This window comes from Uloborus diversus, chromosome 7 (genome assembly GCF_026930045.1).
Source record: "Uloborus diversus isolate 005 chromosome 7, Udiv.v.3.1, whole genome shotgun sequence".
In the NCBI taxonomy this organism is placed as follows: domain Eukaryota; kingdom Metazoa; phylum Arthropoda; class Arachnida; order Araneae; family Uloboridae; genus Uloborus; species Uloborus diversus.
This window is the reverse complement of record NC_072737.1, coordinates 12,419,447-12,436,355: the sequence shown is the minus strand read 5'-3', so window position 1 is coordinate 12,436,355 and position 16,909 is coordinate 12,419,447. Positions and strand designations below refer to the sequence as shown.

The 16,909-nt window shown below is 39.0% G+C and overlaps 1 protein-coding gene across 1 annotated transcript in view; it reads left to right on the top strand.

Annotated features, from left to right (window-relative positions):
- The window catches only part of LOC129226253 (multiple epidermal growth factor-like domains protein 6), a 72,705-nt gene that overhangs the window by 14,168 nt on the left and 41,628 nt on the right, over positions 1 to 16,909 (top strand). The window contains exons 3-6 of the mRNA XM_054860854.1: positions 1,858 to 1,985; positions 4,059 to 4,154; positions 6,772 to 6,844; positions 7,866 to 7,987. Coding sequence (XP_054716829.1) covers positions 1,858 to 1,985; positions 4,059 to 4,154; positions 6,772 to 6,844; positions 7,866 to 7,987 — 419 coding nt within the window. The remainder of the gene's footprint in view (positions 1 to 1,857; positions 1,986 to 4,058; positions 4,155 to 6,771; positions 6,845 to 7,865; positions 7,988 to 16,909) is intronic.

Here is a 16,909-nt window from a genome sequence, read left to right as displayed (position 1 = left end):
CGTTCCAAGCATTTTATATAATGATATAAATTTTCCCGTTTCCATTACATTTCTTATTGCTGCTCCACTCCCATTAGTCAAAGCGCGATGCTATATAGCCTACAGCCTTCCTCAATAAATGGACTATTCAACACAAAGATAATTTTTCAATTCGAACCAATAGTCCCTGAGATTAGTGCGTTCAAACAAACAAACAAACTTTTCAACTTTATATCAATAGTTAATTAATTAGTTAATGAGAAAATAAGAACAATGATACGTATTTTTTTTTTACAAATGAGTTTTAGCAGCAAGTTCGATTTTAAAGAACCTCAAGAATTGCCTCATGGCTGACTCAAACCTACGCCAACTGGATCGTGAAGCCTGTGTTTTCAGGTCGAGCCACCGTGGATACGTCTGTTCGGCGTTCAAAGCATTTTACATTGTGATTTTATGATATAAATTTTCCCGTTTTCATACCTTTTCACTTTCTTCTATATCTAATATATAGAAGAAAGTATTGGATTCGTGCAAATTTTCGAATTTCGAATTTTGAAGGATTCGAACGTTTTGAGGTGTGCTGAGTCCATTTCGACTATTTTTGGAAAATGTCTGTCTGTCTGTGTGTATGTGTGTGTATGTGTGTCACATCTGTGTGTGACCAGTTTTTTGTGTCCGCTCTACAGCAAAAACTACCGCATGAAATTGAACGAAATTTGGTACACATATGTGCCCCTATGTGAACTTGTGCCCATTGGTTTTTGGTGAGAATTCCTTCAAGGGGGGGGGGGTAGAGCAGTGGGACGTTTTTTGAGTTACGCGTGCTTGCTATTCCTCAGGAAGTAACTGGCGGAATCAAACAAAATTTGGTCCACATGTTGGCCCTAACAGGAGCAGGTGCTGATTCAATTTTGGTGTCAATAGCTCAAACGGGGGTTGAGTTATAGAACGTTTTTTGTCGTCAATTGTGACTGCTGTATCTCAAGAAATAACGAACGGAATCAAACAAAAATTTTTTGACAAGTAGCCCTTAGTGGGTATAAGAGCCGGTTTTATTTTGGTGTCAACAGCTAAAAAGGGGGTAGCGCAATCGCACGTTCTTTTTTCCATTGTGAGTGCCCTATCTCAAGAAGTAATGCTACGTTCTGGTTGAAATTTGGAATATATGTGAATCTATACGTAAACAGGCTTTGGTTCAATTTTGACTCCAATCGCTCCAAGAGGTGTTGATTTTTTTTTTTTTTTTTTGCGTATAAAAATAGCTTTATTAATGCAACAATAAGAAAGATGAATCGTAATAGATTGTCGTCTGCGTATTTCTCGTGATTTTAATTGTATGGAAATGATCGGAAATATTATCTCAATGATTTAAAATTTTTAACTGTTGCCATCTTATGTTTGTTAACAAATAAAATATCTGTAATTAATTCAAGCAAGGCTTTTAAAATAACTTTCAATTTTCGCTCTTTGCTTTGCTTTTGCAATAATTCAGACATTGGGATGGTCGTCAAGTTTTTGCATGTGTCATTTTGTTTTTGTTAGGAATATTGCTTCTTCGTCAAGCATGGGGAGGGATCAGCAAAAGGGAAAATATAGAAGAAAGTTTCGTGATGGCCACAACATACTAGTTTTTATTGCTGCTCCACTCCTATTAGCCTATAGCTTTCTTCAATAAATGGACTATTCAACACAAAAATAATTACAGTCAAGAAGCAAACTAAGCTTCAGTTCCTCGTAATTTAACTAATGTTAGTGATTTGTTTTGTTTCTTTAAGCAATAAATTTCGAGTTTTTCTATTCGCATTTGCTTCAAATGAATCGTAAAACTAGCATTTCTGTATGAAAAATGGTAACCGCATTTTTATCCTTTAAAATTAGTTTTTGCTCCAAACAAATGCCAGAAAGTAACGACACCTGTCAAAAATGGGCTGACTGCAAAAGTTGTCACCCAGAAGTCGATCACTGTATAGAATGTCCTGAAGGATACACAGGTCCCACATGTCAAGGTAAGTCTTTATGAACGGGTACGATTTTGTTATCACGATTTTTGTCTAAAGTTTTAACTAAAGCAAGTGCGAAGTTGCTTTTAATTCATTCCATATTACGAAGCTAAGATATTAAAAGTCCTATTTTTAGTAACGTCTGATACGTTATTTTAAGGAAAAGTGATTTTAAGCTTTGCTCTGTAAGTTTTACATATGTTATTTTAACTACTTTGTTCTAATGGACTAGAATCAATCAAACACCATAAATATTTTACCTCATTCAAAAATTTGGTAGATCCTTGCTGTTAGTTTTCTTATCAGTAACAATATGCTATGAACTTTCGTCGTCGTCTTATTTTTTTTTCTTCCTCACTTTTCGAATTAAATCTTTGGGTCATTGATGCCTCACCTACATAAAGCTGATCACTATTAATAGTTTACTTTATACATAAAAACTTTAAAAATGTACTCCCGCTAAGAATTTCAACACAGTTTTCTTAGTAGATATTGATCGTTTTGTCATTCCATTAATCGCTAAAAAGCCAAAACAAAATACTTACATATTTCGCTTTTTAGGTTGTATTTTGAGCAATCTATAAGCTTATGTTCTGTTTTTTGAGACTCCATGAGTACCTTGAACTAACTTGACATTAATAAAATGAGTTGTCAATATGGGCATTCTTATAAAGGTCAAACCAAAAGAGTTCTCTAAATTTGCTTAAAGAATAAACAAGGTTTGGAAACTTCCGAAAAATGCTAGAGTAAAAACAACACGGATACTATTTGATAGAGGGAAAACAAGCAGAACCGAAATCCCACTAAGCTTGATTTTTGAAATGCTTTCTCCGTTTAGAAGAATAGGGATAACTTATTTAAGGATTCAACTCCCTTCCGTTAAATACTGCAATCAGTTTTGCAATTCATATTCCATTAGTTGTATTCCGTTATTAATTGTTTTAATGGTATTAACTCTTCGCTTTTAAACAGGTTTTCACTGCAATATCCATTTGGAATCAAAAGACAACTTAAATAATTATGCAAGCTGATAGTCTCTGACTATTAACTTTACGGACAGATTATCTCTCCCTTTTGGTGGATTAGTTTAGATTTTGCTGTTTTAGGTGCCTATGTGCATGAACGTTTTGTCGACTAAACGAAGCCAAGTCAAAATATAAACACAAGAAAGTTTACTTCATTGTTTTTTATTTGTTTTCAATTAAATCAAACAAAACTACGTAAAAGTCAGTGAATTAGTATGCGAAAAATGCAAAAGATCAATTTACTCGTCATACAGACGGGTCTTCCTCAAAACAGGGGGGGGGGGGGAGAGCTTCATTACTTTTATTTATGGTGAAACAAAACCGCCTGCGGTGCAATGGCATTTGAAAGTGTACTTCGGGGGCTTCGCTTCATTCTTACCGCCGCCTGCGGTACAGCACCGGACTCTCTATCTATGGCGGTTCGTCCTTTCTGCCTACAGTGGGTTTGTGCTCAAAAGTTCCAGCTACCAAGACTTTTTAAACTAAAACATCTTTTTGTTTTATTCAACATTTTGTTTCTCATATAAATAAAGGTGTAAAAGCAAATTACTTAAGTGCCGAGGAATATTTAAAAAATACTAACTGCGACTTTTGTTCAAACAAGAGTTCAACCAGTAAAAAAGGAAAAAAAAAATCAGATGTGAATGTCATTTTATGAACATCAGGTCCATTTTGAAAACAGTAAGTAACAAAATACATATTACATAAATTTCGGGAAAATGGTTGAAACAGTTCTCCACATATTTTATAATAGTTTTTATTAGATGAACCTAACAATAATTAACGCTGATTCAGCGGATAACTTGCAAAACATATACTTGATGCAAAATGTAACATTAATGTACAAAATTAACATAATCTATCCATTAAAGAGGTAAAGTGTTGGATGGTGGTCTGTCGTATCTGAATAATAATAATGGTGCAAACAATTTTAAAAGCAATGTTAAACGTCAATAAATACGTAAAATTCATAAAATGTCAGATAAATATAGCATCAAAGATTATAATAGAGCCAAATAGTGTTGTTTTTGCAATTTTATGTTTTGACTTTCAGAAACCAACAATGGCCTTCTTGTCCGTCTTAAGAGAGATTTCAAGTTTTCCAGGTCTGGATCAATTTCAAGAAAAAGGGTCACACTTTCTTCTGGAAGTAAGACTTTTTTTAAATATAAGTATGGGTAGTTCGAATAAAGACACTTTAAGATTTGTAAAAAAAAAAGAAAAAAGAAATACGCAAGCAATCTAAGGTTTTATACGCTGTATCACGTTGTTATGAGAGGTCGCTGTGACCTTCCGAAAATGTCCTTATTTGGCGTATTCAGTCCGACGATTCGGCAATTTGAAGTCATAGTTGCAATATGCAATTTTTAAGTACTCGAATGTCCTTTTTCATAAGAAATACTCATACGTGCATGAGCGTATTTATCATTGGGCAAAATTTGGATTTCTCTTCTGCAAAGTGAGAATTTCTACAATCCCTAAAATTTAAGTTCGGAGCGCGTCCCTGGTTATGCATTACTCTCTCTCTCTTTCATCTTCAGGTCTCTTTCATCCGTGACCAGAGTTGCTGACTAGCTGGGATGTATGACTTTACTCCTAGTGAATAAAAAGATATTTACGACCAGTAGGGAAAAAAAATGTTTTTTAATCACATAGTTTTTACAAATCGAGTCTGTTTTTATTTAATTCGTTACAAAATAGAAAATATTATTTCATCGCTTTGATGGGTAAACTCAGGGTGCCACGCTGGATCTAATACGCAGCAGATTTTGTGCGTTGCTTCTAAACTTTCTTCTTATTCAAGTGCTCTCTTGTAATGGTGACGATACTTAACGGTTAACTAGGACATGTGACATAATCCCAGCCTAAGAAATAGGAAAGTATGAACGATTTGTAAAAAAAATATTACTATATGGTTGCAAAAAGCAGATTCTTCAACATCGTTATGATGCGTAAATGTATTCTGATTTATTTATTTTATTTTTATTTTAACCAATGATACCTTCGTACCTGCCATTTCTAGCTTAACCGGTGAAGGGTACCATGGTGGTTGAGGGGGAGGGAAAGAAACCGATCAATGACTGTGCCTCTTTAGAAATTTTCACTGAAAAATTTATAAGAATATTACAATCATGTGCACTCCAGTCCTTCAAAATAAAGTTTCACTCTACCAAAACCTTCCCTTTCTTGGTTGGGACCATAACCTATCAATACACAAGAAGCTACTGCTCGCTAAAAGACGACGGTACCAACGATGCCAAGCGACAGACACGGTCAAAGGTTTTACATTTCATATAAGAGAGAACTTGCCTTGTATAAAAACACATCCGAACAAACAAAAGAGAGATTCGTCTAAGCTCTATGCAATGGGTTTTGTGCTCCGGTTGAAAACTTGCAATGGACACAAGCACTACTAGCTGAGACGTGTGACCTTGTCGCGAATAAGGACATAGTTGAGATTTTTAAAAGAAAATTTCTTGATCAAAATCTCAAATACATTTACATCGTTAAGAAGGGTAAATGTTTCAATTCCGAGTTGCTATTATTGATCTGGACGTTTTGTACGTTGTTTGGCATGTTCCTTGTGAATTAAAAACCACCTTTAAGATTGAAAATTGAAAAAAAAAAAAAAAAAAATCACGACAGGACCCTACTCATTGGAGTTACTGCTTCTAGAAACGGCTTCTGTCCCCCAAGCTTGCCTCTCCTTCTGGGCGGTTACGTGCGTATAGTTGTGTGTGCAGGAGCACGTGCTTGCATGTATAGGCTTGTGCGTGTGCGTAGACCAGTGTGTATGCACTTAGGCGTGTGTGTGTATGTGTGTAACGATGTGTGCGTGGAAGTGTGTATGTGCGTAAGGATGCGTGTGTGTGAGCGTGCATGTTTGTGAGCGCGCGCGCGCGTGTGTGTAGGACATGGACGCCACCCACCAGGAGAAGACGCTAAAAAGGAACAGTGCTTAAGGACCGGAGGCCAGTGGGCGGCGGTGCTGCAGAGGCCCCTGGTCCAAGCTGAAAAAGGAACCACAACGCCAAGGACGGTTAAGTAAGAACAATAAGCAATCGTGATTGCTCAAAAAAAAAAAAAAAACATTTCATTGCAACTAGCAAATACTGTTACAACGTTACAATTGATAAGTGATATGATTCAGGACACCCATGCTTGGTTTGTACGTAACGCATTTTGTGTGCCTGTAGGCAACACTATTTTTTATTTCGATAGTCTCCAGAACTGCTGGTTAGCTAGATCGTGTGACCTTGCCACCTTGTGAATAAAGATACATTTAAGGCTAGTCAAAAAAAAACTTTTTGATTACAAGATGGCAAATACTTTTCATCTTTACAATGAGTACATGTTCCGATTCAGGACTTGGACGCGTGATATAAGCAATAGGTTTTGTGTGATTCATTCAGAGACATTTTCCTTCTGTATGAAACCCACCAAGTACCTAACGGAAACTTGCAAAACAATAGAAACAAAATTCTTATTCTCCTGCAAAAGAATAAATTTCAGTACAGAAAGATATATGTTTTCGAATTTAAAAATTTCCTTCCATTAATTTTCTGAATTTATTATTATCATTTTATTCGATATATTTTAACTACACGCAGTTCCAACACTAATCCCATCATAAATTTCCTTACACGTACTTCAGTCATGGTACTACGATTACACGCTTACTGCGAGCTTAATTTCTTTTTAAAAACGTTTGCATTTTAATCTGTTGTTCTTTTAACGTAAACGGAAAGACTCTTTGTTTGCTTCAGGTTCTGAAAACTGTCCCAGCCTCAAGAATACGGGGCTGATTGCTCTGCGATGCACTGACGATGGAAGCGTGAGGTAAATATTTCTTAATCACTAGAAGACAAATATCTCTATATCTTGAAACGAAAAACAGCAGAAAAAAGCATCAATGTGATGGAACTTTTACTGGTGCGTGCTTTTATGAACAAGTTGCCTTTCCCTCAAGCGCCTATTTCCGAATATTTAGCGGGCTAATTGTTTACTAAGGGCGATAATGCTCGACCTAATGGGGCTTATTGTATTGATCAGTTTTTTTTTAAGTAATAGGGTAGACTGACCAGCAAAATGAGGTTTCAAAAGTAGCTTCTTAAATGAATTCGTAGCAGCAGCTTCCTTTCACAAAACTAAAAAAGAAATTGAAGGGTGTGTCCTCTGGTTAGACTTGTTCACTGGCTAGGTTGCTGCCATTTTTTTTTCATTTGATTCCCTTAATAGCCGAAAGGTAAACCATCAAAGTTCTCCCAGGTTTTTTTTCCAATCATCACACATATCAACAAAAATGTTTTTAACGTTAAATACTAAACTTTAACATGAATTTCTGAAAATGAACTTGTGCTAAGAGCTTATTTACTGGTCAGGCTGTCCTGCCTCAAGTAAAAGAATAGACTGCTTGCTACCTTTTTCCTAGTAGGCAGCTTTGAAAAGTAGCCATGTTTATTAAGAGCACTCCCCAGAGAAATTATATGTACAACTTCAAAGTCTTGTATTTGGAACCTGAGTCAACAATCGTAGGGGAGATCGGGGCTTATATGCAGTAGGGATAAATATGCGAATGAGCGATCATTTTCCTTTTTGTGACTTGGCAGCTCTGAGTCACTTGTCGCATGACCATGCAGGTGTCACGCTACTGTAAGTTTTGTTATCAGTGAGATCTACAGCGCGAAATGTGTGTTTGTGTTGCAAAAACTGTTCAAATAAGACTTTAGGTACCAACAGGATTATTCAAACAAGTCTTTATGTTCCAACATTCGAATGTGTCTTTATGTTCAAACAGAGTTGTTCAAATTATCTTTGTATTCCAGCAGGACTGTTCAAGTATGTTTTTCTGTTCCAATAGGACGTGCCGTGGGAAATGCATCACAGGCTACGTCTTTAAAAGCAGGGAAGGAGAACGTGAAATAGAGATGACGTGTGAACAGGGAAGATGGACACCTACACAGACCTTTCCGGTTTGTGTTTGTAAGTAATAGTTTGTTCAAAGTACAACTTTTGTTTAATTCTCCGTTTTGAAACTGTTCGAAACAATTAACTTGTACATGAAATACACAGCCAGCTCAGTCAATTCCAGCTGAGGACTGCAGTTTCGTGCTTATTAGCACTCATCAGCCCGGCATTGGAAAGTGACTTAGCTGGAGGTGGAAAACCTCTTAAGAGGCCGCATCAGACAGATTCCCGGTTTTCGAATCCCTATGTTAACCTACGGGGCAGAATGTCTTCTCATTCTTGCGATAGCTCATCGGGAAATTGAGATTTTCAAACTTTTCTTTTTTTTGACTTAATCTGTTACGACTATAGAGTGCTTCTATTTTTGCGGTTTTTCATTAAAATAATTCAAAATTTTTTTATACAAACTTGAAGTTGTACTTTGAGAAAAGGTGAATTTTTGACGAACCAGGAGGAGTATTCGGATTTTTAAAAAAATAGAAGCATAGCGCATAATCTCAGCTTTCTAAAGATGTTAAAATATTTTCGATAGCTTTAATTGAACAACAGTAATCAAATGAATGGTGAGCCTATTCCAATTCACAAACTAAAAATTTCCATCCCCCTTTACGAAGGTACGAGATTCGCCTCTACGCAAGTGATTTATGGCCTTTTCGGGGAAACGGTCAGCACCCCACTTGTGGGCGTGTTTCTTCTCCACCTGCTGTCCACAGATCGACTCCTAAATAGCTGTCTGGAAAGCATTTTTTTCCTTCGCTTGAGAATTGCGAGGAAAAAACCTGGCAAAAATGACGCTCTTAAATAATTTTAATTTTGCTTATTTTTTAAAAAATAATTGCGTTTTTTTTTTTTTGTAAAATTATGTATATAAACACAAAATTTAAGCTTTAAAAGTATTTAGATCACGATTTACATGCAGTTGCAAATCTTGGGGGGGGGGGGGGGGATTGAGAGTTTACGTGCTTCTCTCGACGGGATAAAATAAATTGAACTCACCCATTAAATAATTTTTAATTAATTTTGTCACAATGTAACTATATATATATTTTTTAATTATTACATAATATAAAAAGGAAAGAATATTTGAATATACCTAGAAGAAAATTTGAACTTACCCTTCTCACTTTTGTTTGCTTTTCGAGTATTATTGGAATTTAAGGACAGTGCGAAAAAGGATATGTAACTCAATGGTTTTAAACCCAAGGTTATATATTATCGCGATTTGTCTATTACTTCTTTTTTCATTGAATTAGTAATTAACATAAAAAAAATACATATGCATGTGCTTACCTAGAAGAGTTATGGCGGGTCAGAAAGCAAATCATAAGTTTATGATCAGTAGTGGATTTTAGGGGTGAGGCAGCCCCCCCCCCCAAAAAAAAGGGATAGATTAATTTAACTATTTTATTAATTATTTTTAATTGAATTGTTTTTTGCATTTTTTATATAGGTTATTAACACGAAACACACACAGCATATTTCGAATATGAGCATTCTTGTTTGCTAAAGAAGTAATACTGGAGTCAGAGGCACAGAGTGGCAGAATACATTTGGTTTCGAATTCTAGGGAACGTATTATCGCCATTCGTCTACTAATTCTTCTTTTATGGAATCAATAATCAACATTTCTAAAAAAATGTGTAGATTCACCTAAAAAAGTCATTTTGATCCAGGCAGCTATTTGCCAAATAATAGATTCCTTTTTCAGCTCATAAAAAAGGTAAAATGATAGAAATCACATGTTGGTAGTTTCTTGGAAAAATCATGATTATTAATGGAAACGGCATGTTATCTCAACTGTGTCATGACTTTAATAACAAATCAGCAACTGCTTTGAAATTTACACAGAAATAGTTTCTGAATTCTTCAATAAAACTTATGTTTTATGAAGTTACGATTTTCTTACTCAAATAATATTTTGTAGTTAAAATATAAATTAATTTATAAAATCTCAAATGAGGGATGAGTTTATTTAATAACATTGCCTTCAAAGTTTCTAATTAAAACCGCTCATTGTATAGCATCTCGGTGCAGTGGTTGGAAGTAGCGCGCTACAAGTAGCGAGGCTACTGTAGCAGCTACATTTTTTAGTAGTTTGTAGTGTAGCGCACTACTTTTTTTAAAAAATAGTGTAGTAAGTAGTTAACTACAAAAAAATAGTAGTTTGTAGCGATTTCTGGAAACTACTTTTAAATAAACGGGAAAAAAAATAAAGGTTCAAACGAATTTAAACTGGCGCAAATTTTACACAAGTTCATCAGCGGATGCAATGAGAAATAAGATTCATAAAAATGCCAGCTGACCCCAGGCATTTCATTTTGAAGCCATTAGTTTGTTTGCCGTCGTAATTTTCATATTTCACCAATATTTATATTGAAAAAAGCACTTATTTTCGAGAAAATGAAGATATCGATGATTTCACGAGCAGAAAATTTAGTGAATTTTATATGAACAGACCGAAGATTGGAAAAAAAAAAATAGTGAGGCTTAAATTTTCGACAGTATTCACCAAATAAAAAGAAGCTACTGAAAATGTTATAGAAAAGGATGAAATTGAACTGTTCTGGAGGACTCACAATAAATACGAGCATTACAGTGTATGAGAGTATGATATCGGACATTTTTATTAGTGTCTTCTGATGAGCTAATTTATCAATCTTTTTTTGTTAAATCCTCTAACGGTGTGTGTGTATTAGGGTGCCCCCCTTAAAAATAAATCGAAATTTAATTTTTCAAGTCGCACACTCTCTTATATTTTATCCTTTTACGTCAAAAAAAAAAAAAAAATCATAATTTGAACAACGGCAACAAGTGCAGATTATGTCTGAAAGTGTGAACCAGCATTTGTGAATGCTAAGCCAAATTAAAATATAACATTTTTTTATAAACTCAAAATTTCTGTTGATAAAACGTTGCTCCTATACCCCATATACACAGCACAAAAACATTTATTCAAATTAAAAACCATTTAGATATCCCACACGTGGCCTAACATTTATAATTTTCTTCAAAAAATTCAAAAAGTTTTTTTATACATATTTTCAGAAATGTAAGATTTTACGAAATTATGAAGCTGAAAAATATAAACAGTAAAGTATAAAAGTAGGTAATTAGCGTTAAATAGAAATTTTTGTTTTCCTGCGATTTTTAAGGCTCCCACATAGTACTCTAAGATATGGATTTTTTCCAGGTTGAGTTAAATTTTTCATTTAAAATATATTATTCTTTTATTATTCGTTTGTAATTGTTGATCTGTAAATGTGTTCGCCAGTAATTTTTAAACTTGATATATTGTCACGTAGATAGTGTAAGGAGACCAAGTGAACACTCTAGGTAAAGCAAGAGACGTAGTTTATTAACAGAGCACCACAGCTACACTCGGCTGAGAACTACTTCAGACAGAGAAACAAGTCACTTATATACAGTGATCGAAGATTCCAGAATGCAAGATTTGCATATTTTAAATTTACATGTTTTGGAACATTCTAGAAACTACTAGAACAGGAAATAAAACAAATAAAGGTAACTACAAGAACATACGATTAATTCTCTTTTCAAATCACCGACCCGCGGTCGGTTTCGAACCGAGGTCGTCGAGGTGGTAGTCCGAAGCCTACCCGATCACGCCACACCGGCTGGGAGAAGAATTGACTTTGTGGCATTGCTCCCTCCTCAGAACAACAGCGTCTCGCTGTTTCAGGATTTCTGGGATAAAGCTCTAGTCCTTGAGCGTGTTATGGGTCCTGAACGAGTGTGTTGGGACAATTGCTGATGGGTGTTCTCTGGAATAGGTGTAGCGTCTTCCTCTGCGGATTCGTCAGAAAGAACATGATCGACCATTATTTGGTCTTTTGGGTCATAATAAGGCTTCAGGCGAAGAACATGTACCACATCTTTCTGCTTACGTCGTCTGGAGCTGGGATCAAAGTCTTGTACCTCATAGGTGACGTCAGACAGTTGTCGTAGGATTTGATAGGGCCCGAAGTATCTTTTCAGGAGCTTCTCCGACAGGCCTATTTTCCTTACGGGTGTAAAAATCCAGACGAGATCTCCAGGCTGATAGTATACCATCCTGTGTCTGGCATCGTAACGCCTTCTGTCCTTTTCCTGAGCTTCCCTGGTCCGTAATCTCGCAAGCTGCCTCGACTCCTCCGCCCTTACTACGAGTCGAGTCGCGTAGTCGCCTTCTGTTTCCTCGGAGCAAAAAGGGAACATCGTGTCGAGGGTCGTTTCAGCCTCTCGTCCATGTAGCAAGTAAAACGGTGTAAATCTTGTAGTGTCCTGCTTAGCGGTGTTATATGCAAATGTGACAAAAGGTAATATTTCATCCCAGTTCCTATGCTCGACGTCGACGTACATCGATAACATGTCGGCTAAGGTCTTGTTGAAACGTTCCGTCAACCCGTTAGTCTGGGGATGGTAAGCCGTCGTCATTCGATGGGCTACGTCACACAGGTGGATGAGTTCTGAAAGTAGTTTAGATTGAAATACTTGTCCTCGATAATTACCCTTGGCGCTCCATGTTTCAAAATAATTTCCTCAAGTAGGAACTTGGCTACTTCTGGAGCTTCAGCAGTTGGTAGGGCTTTTGTGACTGCATAACGGGTCAAGTAGTCGGTGCAGACGATAATCCATTTATTGCCAAGAGATGATTTTGGAAACCGACCTAGCAAATCCATTCCAATTCTATGAAAGGGTGCTGGAGCAGGAGGTATAGGTACAAGATGACCTGGTGGCTGTTGCGGAACGGCTTTTCTTCTTTGACATTCCCGGCAGTGCATAACATATCGGCGAACTGCACGATACAGTCCTGGCCAATAAAATCGTCTCCTTATCCTGTCATAGGTCCTAGAGAATCCTAGATGTCCGGCGGTAGGAGTGTCATGAAAGTACTGGAGCACGTCTTTGCGCAGGTGCTTCGGAATGACTGGTAGCCACATTTTCTCGTCAGGATTGAAGTTCTTCTTACAAAGGACTCCATCGACTAACTCGTAATGACTTTTAATTGGCTCGGATCTCTCTTTGCTTCTTATTATTTTGGCAAGCTCGGGATCCTTCATCTGCTGCGCCTGTATATCGGTGAATGAGCTAAGAGCATTTACTTCTTCCGGACTGCAAACCACTCCATCTACCGGATAGCGGGAAAGGCTATCGGCGTCCTTATGCTTCTTTCCACTTCTATAAACTATAGAGACGTCATATTCTTGCAGTCGTAATGCCCATCTAGCAAGTCTACTTGACGGATCCTTGAGTCCAATCAACCAGCATAAGGAATGATGGTCAGTAACAATGGTGAACGGCTTTCCAAAAAGGTATGGACGAAACTTGTGCACTGCCCATACAGCAGCGAGGCATTCTCTCTCAGTGGTGGAATAATTCTTCTCTGCCTTCGTCAGCGTCCGTGAGGCGTAGGCAATGACTTTCTCTTGTCCACCTTGGACTTGAACGAGAACTGCGCCAATTCCATAGCCGCTGGCATCTGTATGTAGTGCTGTAGGAGCGTTCTCGTCGTAGAGCCCCAAGACAGGATCCGTGGTGAGGGCCTCCTTTAACTTCTGGAATGCTTTAGCCTGTTCGCTAGCCCAGCAGAATTTTGTGTCGCCTTTCAGCAGCATTTGAAGTGGTTGAGCTTGGTGACAGAAATCTTTGATAAAACGGCGGTAGTAAGAACATAATCCTAGAAAACTCCTAACATCGTGGACATTCTTTGGTACAGGAAAACAGCTGACAGCTTGCAATTTATCTGGATCAGGGCGAACACTGTCCTCGGACACAAGATGGCCTAAAATTTTAATTTCTTGGGCGGCGAAGGTACACTTTTTGGCATTTAGAACAAGGCCAGCTCCCCGGATGCAATCAAGAACGGTACTTAATCTCGTGAGGTGTTCGTCAAAAGTTTTAGAAAACACTACGATGTCGTCTAAGTAGCAGAGGCACATCGTCCACTTTAGGTGACGTAGTAAGTTGTCCATCATTCTCTCGAAAGTGGCAGGTGCGTTGCATAAGCCGAACGGCATAACTTTGAATTCATATAGGCCTTCCGGAGTGATGAATGCCGTCTTCTCACGGTCGGCTTCATCTACCTCGATTTGCCAATATCCGGATCGGAGGTCCATGGATGAGAAAAATTTGGCGCCCTTCAAGCAGTCGAGAGTGTCGTCTATACGGGGTAGAGGATAAACGTCCTTCTTAGTGATTTTATTTAGACGGCGGTAATCTACGCAAAAGCGCCAACTTCCGTCTTTTTTCCTTACTAAGACAACTGGTGACGACCAAGGGCTCTCAGACGGTTGGATTATTCCTCTGTCTAACATCTTATCAACTTCTTCTTGGATTATGCGACGTTCTATGGGAGACACTCGGTATGCCCTTTGGCTCACAGGTCCATGATCGCCAGTGTCAATCCGATGTTTAACCGTCCCTCTCAGGGATCGCGATTCTCTCTCTTGATCGAAAACTTCGGAGAAATTCTTAAGCACGTCTAAAAGCTTCTTTCTTTGCTGATCAGTAAGATTCGGTGCTAACATACTAAAGTCGTCGACATAACTGTATCTACTTTTCGTTTGAACCCTGCTAGGTGCTTCTGTGGCGCTTATTGTGCTGATATAGTCCTTGTTTATGGCTTCCGCATGGCCCAAAGCCATACCCTTTGGTATGATTTGAGCTGCAGCTTGTCCATTGGCTATCCACAGTTCGCCTCGGCCGTCACGCAATGTGATGACTGTAGCAGGAAGTGCAAGTTCTTTTTCTAACAGCAGGACTCTATTTCCATCAACGATCATGTCAGTATTGTGATCTCCACTATCACTGTTGACGAGTATTTTAGCCATAGAACGTCCAGGTATTGTGTAATCGTCTATAGCATGTAGAGTCCACGTCTGACGCTCTGGAACTTCCAGTAGTGTGTCGTCGAGTGTCAACTCATATTTTCCACAATCTATTACGGCTTGTGTTGCTTCCAGGAAGTCCCATCCAAGAATGACGCTATGACTACAACTCGGCAATACCGTAAATTCAAAAGGCTGGATACGTCCGTTGATCTGTAAGCGAAGCACACATTTCCCGAGCGGCTGGACATAAGTTCCATCAGCGACTTTCAGAAAGACTTTATCCTTGGTCGGGAACATAGTTTTACGGAGATGATGCCGAAACTGGTCGGAAATAATGGAAGAAGATGCTCCGGAATCGACAAGAGCACGTACTGGATGATTATCGACCATAACCTCAAGATGATTTCCGGACATCTTCGAAGCAGTCGGAGGATTTTCTTCGGCGGCGACCCCACCTCCTAGGGAAGTCGCAGGTCTTAGTTTTCCTCGTGGCGGCGGCTAGGAGAGACACTGGGACGGCGGTAAGGTGACGGCGTTCTGTAGCGGCGTGTCGGTGATCGTCCTCTAGTGGGGCTCGGCGAGACTTTTCTGGCGGCTGCTTGACTATAGTCGACGTGATCCCTCGTCTCGGCTCGGCTGTCCATGGCGTTTCCTCGGCTGGTCCGGTAAGCATCGAAAACAGCTCGTCGCTCGCGGCAGTACCGAACGACGTGTCCGGGGCGACCACAGTGGAAGCAAACAGGTCTGTTGTCGGTAGTTCTCCACATGTCAGTCTTCCGGGGTCGAAGCTCGGCCACGGGTATTGGTCGTCTTCTGATGGGCAGTTGGGGTCGTTGTGGTGGTTTCTGCACCACCGTCCACGGGTCACATGAAGTTGAAATAGGTGCAAGGGCGTCCTGCACCTCCCCTCTGACTATTGCCTCGATTGATTGCAGCTGCGGAGCAATTTCTGTACTTGGTGCGAGCAGGCGTTGGACCTCTTCTCGCACTATCTGGCGAATAAGTGCAGCTAAGTCCGTCTCTTCGTCCATTGAAGCCATCGGGACGACGTTCGGCAGGCGATCGAATTTCACTCGAGCAACCCGCTTTTGTTTCATGTCCTCGATGTACTGACACCACTTAATAAAGTCCCCGGTGGTTTTCAGTTCTTTGGTTAGCAGTGTCTGATAGATGTCTTCTGCTACCCCCTTCATTAAGTGAGAAACCTTGTCGTCTTCTGACATGTTTGGGTTTATTTCTTGACAAAGTCCCAGAACACTTTGGATATAAGATGTCGTGCTTTCTCCAGGCCTTTGGGCTCTTTTCTTCAGTTCTTCTTCAGCTTTTTGCTTTGCATGTTTGCTGTCGCCGAAGATTTTTCCTAATTCGGCCTTAAACAGCTCCCAGGAAGTCAGTTTGTCTTCATTATTCTCGAACCATTGCCGAGCAGTACTGTCCATGAAGAAGTAAACGTTCGACAGGCAGAAAAGGTCATCCCATTTATTATGATGCGCAACCCTTTCATACTCCTTAAGCCACTTGTTTGGGTCTTGCCCAGGTTCTCCGCGAAAGACGGAAGGATTTCTGATCTGCTGCACAAGTGGAGTGGCTAGCACTGGCTTGGTCTCAGACGTATTAGTATCCGTGGACATGTCCTTGGTTTTCTTTACTCGGCCAGGCGGTGTGAATAGTCCGTACTCAGGCGGAATTTCTCGTAAGCGATTACTCCTTCGGAGTCCAGTCGATTCCAGGATGCAGAAGGATTACCCGGCGCTTCCACCAGAAATGTCACGTAGATAGTGTAAGGAGACCAAGTGAACACTCTAGGTAAAGCAAGAGACGTAGTTTATTAACAGAGCACCACAGCTACACTCGGCTGAGAACTACTTCAGACAGAGAAACAAGTCACTTATATACAGTGATCGAAGATTCCAGAATGCAAGATTTGCATATTTTAAATTTACATGTTTTGGAACATTCTAGAAACTACTAGAACAGGAAATAAAACAAATAAAGGTAACTACAAGAACATACGATTAATTCTCTTTTCAAATCACCGACCCGCGGTCGGTTTCGAACCGAGGTCGTCGAGGTGGTAGTCCGAAGCCTACCCGATCACGCCACACCG